At 36.0% G+C, this 9,989-nt stretch overlaps 1 protein-coding gene across 1 annotated transcript in view; it reads right to left on the reverse strand.

Annotated features, from left to right (window-relative positions):
- Positions 1–609: 609 nt before the first annotated feature.
- The window catches only part of LOC130047125 (C-type lectin domain family 17, member A-like), a 15,145-nt gene continuing 5,765 nt past the window's right edge, over positions 610–9,989 (reverse strand). Inside the window, exons 2-5 of the mRNA XM_056141515.1 lie at positions 9,896–9,975; positions 2,847–2,934; positions 795–1,017; positions 610–707 (exon numbers count right to left, since the gene is read on the reverse strand). Coding sequence (XP_055997490.1) covers positions 680–707; positions 795–1,017; positions 2,847–2,934; positions 9,896–9,975 — 419 coding nt within the window. The 3' untranslated portion in view covers positions 610–679. The remainder of the gene's footprint in view (positions 708–794; positions 1,018–2,846; positions 2,935–9,895; positions 9,976–9,989) is intronic.

Genomic DNA, 9,989 nt, shown 5'->3' on the forward strand with positions numbered 1-9,989 from the left:
CTGCACCTCAGGGGCGAGACAAAAGTGCTAAAAATTGACCAATTTTGCAAAATCTTCACTACAACCGCACATCTGTAAGAAAAGCTTAAAAATACATGGTCATGTAGAGCAGGAAAGCCTCAACCTCAAGTGTAAATTTCATGATCCCTGGGGTAGGGATTCTGACTCTAGGATGGCGCCAAACTTGGAGTTTTGGTACCAGGATGGACCAAAATGGTTATAGCGATTAGATGTCTTTATCAATTGAAAGACTTCTTGATATTCCTGTTATTATATACTGATTGCATTAGGAAAAGCAGAAACGAGTGTACTAAAATTGTGAATTTCGCAACCCGAGAGTTCTGACTCTAGGTCGAGCCCAAAATAGTATTTTATAACTTATATTATGTAAAGCATTTCATCAGTATGGACACTTTAAAGGGCATTTGTGTTTTTTTAACTCGTCTTACAGATTTCGTAGTCCTTGGGCTACGGTTATTTTACTCCGGTGACCGATAAGGCCTGTGGGTCTCTTGTTAAAAATATTGTTAATCATTCATGTATAAAGCAAACCAAACACTTATTTTTCATGTCATACCGGTACATATTTACTAAAAGATAACAAAAGAGGACAAACATAACGTTTAATCATTGTAATTTGATTTTACAGTTTCTCTGAAGTATGCCAGTATTAGTCACCTCAACCCACAACTTCTGGATTTGAAGCTCTGCATAGAATTGAAAAGTAAAAAATGTTAGGTGACAACAGTAGTGATTTCATCTAAAGAAGAAGGGGAAATAAGGCAATAACTCACCCTCTAATTTCCTCACATACAAAGTAAAAATCATCAACGCATGCTGCATCGGCCCACATCCCATGTAAAGAGTGGTACATGTACAAAGCGACACAATTTTCTGTTGTATGTGCTGTGGGTTCTCCTGGGAAGAAGTTATTAACCGTGATCACCCCCATATCTGATGAGTATATCCATCGATGTTCTTCCAGAATGTCGGATATGCCGATCCAATAAGTTTTACCTAGATCATAACAAATATCAATGGGTACAATGATACTGATGTTTCGATAAATACCAATTTTCGTTATTTGCATCGCTGTGAAAGACCACAAACTCTAGTGATTAACGACGCTAGATTCTCAAAAATCACTGTTGACTCTCTCTATGCAAGGTGAAGATAACGAACAGTGATCAATCTCATAACTCATCTCATATAAGCAATACAAAATAGATCTCTCTCATGTTCATTCAACAATAGAGTATTCTATCAATCTGATTAAATACAGATCTCTGAAATAGCGCACAGTATTTTAATCAGATTGGGTATTTTATCATCGATAATGGGTAAACCTTAGTTACTCCAACTTCTACAAATTTTGAACTTCCTCGAATTTCGAATCTTTTCCCGATTTCATTGGTCAGTAAGGTTCCGCCAGAGTCTAATTGACGGGGTTTCTTCTATAATGGTCTACCCCAGTGCCTAGCTGCAATAATGTAGTCCTATCCGATTTTTTTTTTTATTCTGACGTTTTCGGGATAGGGCTACAATTCCATAGGATCCCCGTAATGGAGCAAAATAATCTTATGAATTACGATAATAAGCTCTGTGTAATAGTCCCAAATGTTGTTTACACCAAAAGGAGTACCAACTTTGAGCTTGGGCATGTCTAGTAAACGTGTTATTCATCAAACATCATGTACAGCATGCAACATTATTTGTCTTGTTATCGCGAGATCTCGTAGGTGGATCTACTGAAAACCCTAAACATTGACAATCTGCGCGAAAATGTAGTTACTCGAGCCACTCCGACAAAGAAATGGAAACCATATGGTTGCAGAAAGAATTTACACTCTGATGTTCGTTTTTTAACTTGATATTCGTACTTCTCCATTGATATAAATACATTGTACTACCTTATATGGCATATGCAAATAACTTGACAATCGGAAATTAAAACATCAAACATGGAGCACAAATATGAATCGAGAAATTGGAATATATCGAAATTGTTGAAAACTGTTGAATAGGGCCTCACAAATCTTAAGTTGCAGGTTGTAAATTTATATATTGACTAAGAAACATAGAATATCATTTTATTTACGTAAAGAAAGTCAGCAATTGTTTAGAATGATCGAAAATGTTGCAGGAGTTAATCACTCCCGCGTTTGCACCATTACAAAAAATCGGAGAGGGCTACATTATTGCAGCTACCCCAGTGCCCAGTCCTCTACACTTGTGAGTATCATATGTTATGTATGAAAATGTTTGTCGTCTCATAAATACGAGACGTCAACAAAGACCCCAATGATGTAACTTATAATTCATCTAATTCATATCAAAACATTGCCCAAATGAATCTTTTAATGCTTTAAAAATAGATAGTAATACAAACATTACTGCAGGGCATGCCAAACCTGTCTCTCTATAAATTGTAAATAAAAGATATTTTCATTTTCAATCTTGAGCTTTGAATATTATGTTTTTAAAAATCTTAAATAAAAGGGGAAAAATCCTCCGATAATCCTATATCTGTGATTTTTCGAAACAACATGAAATCATCTTCTTTGTAGTTTGAAATCATGACGGAATAGATTTAGGGCTTAGCCAGTAGACATGCAATGGAAGGTGTGAAGGTCTTAACAAGCAGGGGAATAAAGACTCGATTCAGTGAATGGTATGAACCATTAAGTCCTCGTATTCAGGATCGTCATTTTCTGTTCATCGAATGAAACGTCTCCATATGAGTGAAATATTCTCGAGAGGGACCTTAAACAATATACAATCAATCAATCATTGAATAAACTGAACATCAAAATTTAAAATATAGTTCAGAGAAACAGAGTTCAAACCTGTGCTTTGACTATGGCTTGTAAGAAAGTCCGATTCTCCAACTGTCCTCGGCTCGGCTAACTTTGTATGAAACTGCTGACATGTAGCCTATATTGGTACAGATATAAATTCAGTATGCTTTATTCAAATCACACATGGGAACTTGAACATTAATATATCCTTTCCTGAATGGTTTCAGTACAATAACTAACATTACTTCTGTTTAATACCGCAAGGTTACACTAATTATATTTAATATCGTGATCTTACACTAACTAGTCCCCTACCGACGAAGTTTACGCTCCGTCCGTCTGTCCGTCAGTTCTGCAAATCAGTTTTCCGGACTTTTTTTATGTGCTTGCAGATATTCATTTCTTATGAGATTGATCACTGTTCGTTATCTTCACCTTTCATTTGGTTCATTGCTTTGCCATAACAAGTTACAGATAAAGTTTGACTTTCGTCTCGGTCCGTTGATTTTTCAATAAGTTATGGCCCTTGTGCTTAGAAAAATAGCATGAATTAGTTTTCCGGACTTTTTTAAAGATGCTTGCAGATATTCATTTGATATTTGGTACATTGCTTTGCCATAACAAGTCACAGATCAAGTTCGAATTTCATCCTGGTCCGTTGATTTTTCAATTTATAAGTTGAAAAGTTATAATATGCCATAACTTTTTTCAAGTTATGGCCCTTGTACTCGAATTTCGTCTTGGTCTGTTAATTTTTTACTAAGTTATGGCCCTTGGAATAAGGAAAACAACATGACTTGTCAGTTTTACGGACTTATTTTAATATGCTTGCAGATATTCATTTGATATTTGTTGCATTGCTTTGCCATAACAAATTACAGATCAAGTTCATTTTTCATCTCTGTCCATTGAATTTTCACTAAGTTATGGCCCTTGGACATTGAAAAAAGCTGGAATTGTCAGTTTTCCTTACTTTTTGTTGTTGTTATGCTTACAGATATTCATTTGATATTCAGTGCATCATGGTGATTGCTTTGCCATAACAAGTTACAGATCGATTTTGAAGTTTCCTGGTCTGGTCTTTGTACCTGAATAGTAGTTGATTTCCAACTATTATTCATCCTAGTTTCCCAACTTTTCCTTTTAACACAACCTCAGTCTAAGTCTTATAATGAACTTCGAATATTGTTGCGGTCTAATATTTCCCCCCTCCAGTAGGGGACTATGTATTGCTATGCAATACTCTCAGAATGCTTGTTATATTCAATATCGTGATCTTACACTAATTATACACAATACCGTAACCTTACACTAATTACATTCAATACCGCGAGCTTACACTAATTATATTCAATACCGAGAGTTTAATCTAATTATATTCAATATCACGACCTTAAACTAATTATATTCAATACTGTGAGTTTCAACTAATTATATTCAATACCGCGAGCTTACACTAACCATATTCAATACCGCGAGCTTAAACTAATTATATTCAATACCGCGAGTTTAAACTAATTATATTCAATAACACGAGCTTACACTAACTATATTCAATACCGCGAGTTTAAACTAATTATATTCAATACCGCGAGTTTAAACTAATTATATTCAATAACGAGAGCTTAAACTAATCATATTCAATAACGAGAGCTTAAACTAATTATATTCAATAACGAGAGCTTAAACTAATCATGTTCAATAACGAGAGCTTAAACTAATTATATTCAATAACGAGAGCTTAAACTAATTATATTCAATAACGAGAGCTTAAACTAATTATATTCAATAACGAGAGCTTAAACTATGATTATCATGAACACTTTTACTCTTACCACATATATTTTAAGAAAATTACATTTTCTTATTTTCACTAAGAGCGGATACCTTCCAAAAGTCTCATGTGCAAAAAGATCGTCTTCAAGTCACAGTATGAAATATATTCAATGTAATGTTACACTGAATATATTTCATACTGTGACTTTACATTATATTAAACACCATGACCTTAAATCATATTCGCTCCTTTACAATAAAATCATAATTAATAAGGCGACCTTCCACTGATTATATTTCATACAATGGTTTTCAATTACCGTACAGCTGGTGGGGTTTTTTCCGGGACACAAATTTGGTGATGTCCGCAAATTGACATTACGTTTCCGCAAAAGCAATGTCAGGATTACGCAATGTGTGTGGGTTTTTTTTTTTTTTTTTTTTTTTGTTTTTTTTTTTTTTGGTGTTTTTGTGTTTTTTTTTTTTTTTACTATTCCACAAAAATACGGCATTACGATTCCGCAAATATCGTACCAGGATTACCGGTAAAAACAAAGCATTCTTACATGGATTACATGTAAAAATAGAATTTCTATGGCATATTTATTTTAAAATTCTGATATTACAACATACAACACTGCATAAAATACTAGCATTCATTCTTAATTCTAGGCTATAGCACTACATGAAATGTTCTAAACTGTATGCATGTATAAATTTGATGCCAGAACATCTAATATGTCTGTTCGGGCACTTTTGTACCCGGCAGCTCTTAAAACCAATTTGGTAAACTTTGTGTTTCATATATTTTACATATATATTCTGTACACAAAAAGTCAGGTTTTTCTTGTCACTTTTGCGTATTGTTGTTGGTGTTGTCAGACACATTATTTTGATGTAAGTTGTTTGAATATAGAATATAGAACAATTTTGAATAATTGAAAAGTGAAATAGATCAAATTAAATTGACTGGTAAATGATTTGAAGACGATCTTTTTGCACTTGAGACTTTTGGAAGGTATCCGCTCTTAGTGAAAATAAGAAAATGTAATTTTCTTAAAATATATGTGGTAAAAGTAAACGATTGATTTTATTTCATATTTTCTTAAAGACAAAGTGTATGTAACTTTTTACCATATATGAAAATATAATTTCTTTTATAGAATATGCTCTTCCCATAAATATCAATGTAAAATTCAAAGTGAAATTAATCGAACAATGATAAAAATGTTGTAAATTCCTACTGTGGATTATTTCAACTTTTCAAAATGATACCATGATTACAAATAACCCACCATCTGTTTATTAAGTATGAAATATGATCGTTATACATTGACTATGTACACGGCGACAGTGTACAGTACCGACATAAAATGTAAATGTAGCATCAGGTACTGACCCACATATGTCGAGTATGAATGAGACTTTCTGAAATAAGTCTTTTTTGTTATACTTTTTTAAAAATCTAACTATAGTTCATCATAGTAAAGACTATGATACCTTTATTTCCTATAGTGAGAATTTGAATTTTGATTTCCTATGATAAAAACGTTAATAGTTTGGTTAACCGGGCAATCGATCGAACGTCAGAGTATTGAAAACCAAAATGGCTAATCGGTTACTCGGATGTGTGCTTTTAGGTTTATCCCCGTTTTGCACACATTTAAGAATTAAGTATTAAAAAATATGAGCAAAACGGAAATTTCCTAGGTAAGATTGTATTGATAATATCTTGTTTAACGTCCCTCTCGAACATTTTCACTCATATGGAAACGTCACCAATACATATGGAGACATCACCAAGATCGGAGATGGGCTTCAAATGTAGTCCTGCTGTGACACGGGACATCCGTTTTAAGGTAATCTCTGGGGACCCGTGACATTCACATCTGATGTCGAGCGTTTGGCGATGGAACTGTCACAACCTGTTCAACAACTTAGATCTGTCGCGGCCGGAATTCGATCTCCAACCTTCCGCATGCGGGGCAAACGCTGTATCTCTAGACCACCGCGGCGATTCCCCCAGGTAAGATGATCACTTATATAGTAACCTTTCGCTGATAGAAAGATCGAGAATTATGAAAGGTAAAGATAACGAACAGTGATCAATCTCGTAACTCTTATAAGGAATATAAAATAGGGAGTTGTGCAAAAAGGGAACCCTAGACACACTGGAGGTGGAATCAGGTGCCTGGGAGGAGTAAGCATCCCCTGTCGACCGGCCACACACTCTGTGAACCCTATATCTTCATCAGGTAAACGGAGTAATCTGTATTTAAAATCAGTGTGCCAAGAACGGCCTTACAATCGATATGAAACACGTCAGACAGCATTTGACCCAATGATGGGTTGTATTGGCGAACTAGATCATCATAACGACCATATAATTTGCGAAATGCTGTCTTTAAACCAGACTGTTGAATATCCTGTACCATCAACTTGCTTGTCAGTAGCCTGCCTCGATTTAACAAGAGTACAGCAAACGGTACAACATACGCCCGTCGGACAGTGAAGTTCAACCTGGAAGCATATTGTGCACTCTGAATTGATACAACACATTCTTAATAGAAAAGCCTATAAGTATATCATGGTGTAAAAATTCATCTGACATGTCAACTGATTATGTATTTCTCTGGGAGGGAGGTTGTGACAAAATGTCAGTGCAATATCTGTATCTATGATGCGAAAAGGCCCAGGAAACCATTTTATCTACTTTTAGCCCTAAAGTAGGTCGTGGTGCATCAATTAAGTTGAAATGTGACCTGATTATGTATTCCTCTGAGAGGGAGGTTGTGACAAAATTTCAGGGCTGTAACCATACCGAAAACAATCTGGAAAATTGTGTGACCTACTTCTACCCTCAAAGTAGGTCATGGTGCACCAATCCACCTGAAATGCTAACTACAATTGTATTCCTCCAAGAGGAAGCTTGTGACTAAATTTTGGGGCAACATCTGTATCCGTACTGAACAAACATGTCCAGATACTTTCAGCTCGAAAGTGGGTCACACTGCACTAATCCAGCTGAAATGCAAACTCACCCTTAAGCTTCTTGAGGAAGGTATTGTGACCATATTTCAACGTTGTACATGCATCTGTTACGGGAAAAAGTTTGGAAAAACATTACCTTGGACTGGCACTGACAGATCAATCCAGCTGAAATTCAAACTGAACTTGTACCCCTCTGAGAGAAAGCTTGTGACTAACAGGGCAATATCTGTATCCATAATGAAAAAAAGTTCGGAAAACTGTTTGACCTATTTTTAGCCCAAAAGTAGGTCAAGGACAGACCAATCCAGCTGAAATGCAAACTGAATATGTATTTTTCCAAGAGGAAACCTGTGACTAAATTTCAGGGCAATATCTGTATCTATAATGAAGAAAAGCCTGGAAAACTGTTTTACCTACTTTTAATCCTAATGTACATGTAGGTCACAGGCGGACGGGCCAATCCAGCTGAAATACAAACTGAAGTTGTATTCCTCCGAGAGAAAGCTTATGACTAAATTTCAGGGCAATATCTGTATCTGTAACGAAAAAAGGTCCGGAGAACTGTTTGACCTACTTATAGCCCTAAAGTAGGTCAGTATGCACCAATCCAGCTGAAACGCAGCTACTTGAGGAAAAAATTGTGACAACATTTCAAAGTCGTACATACATCCGTTGTGGAACAAAGTTCGGAAAACATGACCTCAGATGAACGGCCAGACATACAGACGTATCGACAGTGCCAAAACAAATACGTCCTGTCTAATGACGGGCGTATAAAAACTGAAAATACACAGAACAAGCTCTTGCGTATCGAATCAGTTGAGACTTGCAGGTGATAATGGAATATTGCTATATAAATATAGGGAGTTTTGACATAGGAGAAACTGAAATCATCTCGTTTGTCATGAAATTTAGTTTTTAAATTGCCGTTAATATTCATTAGAATAATAATAATAATAAAATAACTAAGCACGAAGCAGATGTGGAGGTGTCTTTTACTTCAAGTTCACAAAGATATATCTGTAGTAATTAGGGCTATACGGACCGTGGATATCGGCCTGGGTAGCTCAGTGGTTAAATCACCTGACTAGTAATACAGGGCTCCCGGGTTCAATTCTCGGTCCAGTCAAAGATTTTCTCCTCTCTCCTATACTACATTTGGTGCCGTTGACCACCCCTGGACTGCAGGTGAAAGTCCTGTCAGGGGCGAGAAGAATCTGGGCTGTGTGTCTTTGAGGGTTAAGACTAATTAAGGAGGGAGGAATGTAGTAATTAGGGCTAAACGGAACGTGGATATCGGACTGGATATCTCAGTGGTTAGAGCACCTGTCAAGTAATGCAGGGTTCCGGGTTCCATTCCCGGTCCAGCCAAAGATTTTCTCCTCACTCCTATATATTCTACATATATCGTATTAACATATGAATGAAAATTATTATTGTTAAAAGACAAAACGTCGTCGATATATCTAGTTGAAGGCCACAACACTTCTTGTAGAAAGTTTTAAATAAACTCTGCTTCATAAGAATATAAAAACGGGTCAGCTAACAAAGGAGCGCAATTCATGGGAATTCCAACAGATAATGATATTGTCAATCAGGAACTCCAGCATATATTCTATTACAACTTCAGAGTACTTGTGCGTGGAATCAGTGATGTTTAATAATGTTTTTGGATGACTGATCACTAGATATGAATGTTTCCTTTGTTGAAGAAGTATGAAAGCCGTTTAGAATCACTTGAAATTTAAAAAAAAAATCTAAAGGCTAATAATGCGAATCAAATGCGCTATAACACAAAGTAAAGGTATAATAACGCGAAGCAAAGGCTTGATAACGCAAAACAAGCCTTAGAGCCAAGGGTCCCCTATCTTGCCTGCATACTCCCTTGTGGACTCTTCAACGAGTAAGTTGCTATTAATTTTCATTATGACATACATGGTGTAAAATTAGGTACTTTCAGTTAAGCTAAATTACCGTTAAAGGTATATGTGACACGTTTTAATTGTTCTATAGGTTTGATTTTGTTGTTCTTTGTCTCTTTATCAGTTTTGTTTCATTCGATCACCCCATATTCAATCATTAGAGAGGTATGAAATGTGGCTTCACCCTCGAGAGGCCCCAGGTGGTACCCCTACAGCCCCATAATGAGGGCGTAAAACGATAGACCTAGAGGTTTCCTATCTTAATTATATCAACACTGGACCGGCTGCAACGGGTGCGGAATACTGTTGCTCGTCTAGTTACGTGGTCACCGAAACGGGAACACATATTTCCGATTCTGATATATATATACATAAACACATGGTTATGAATATAAAAAAATGATATACCCCCGCCTGGGCCCACGATGCAGTCGTGTGACTGAAGAAGTAACACTTGTCGTGGTACTGTACAAATCCAGTACTACAACCTGTAAGTAATAAT

The sequence above is a fragment of the Ostrea edulis genome, chromosome 6 (assembly GCF_947568905.1).
Source record: "Ostrea edulis chromosome 6, xbOstEdul1.1, whole genome shotgun sequence".
Taxonomy (NCBI): domain Eukaryota; kingdom Metazoa; phylum Mollusca; class Bivalvia; order Ostreida; family Ostreidae; genus Ostrea; species Ostrea edulis.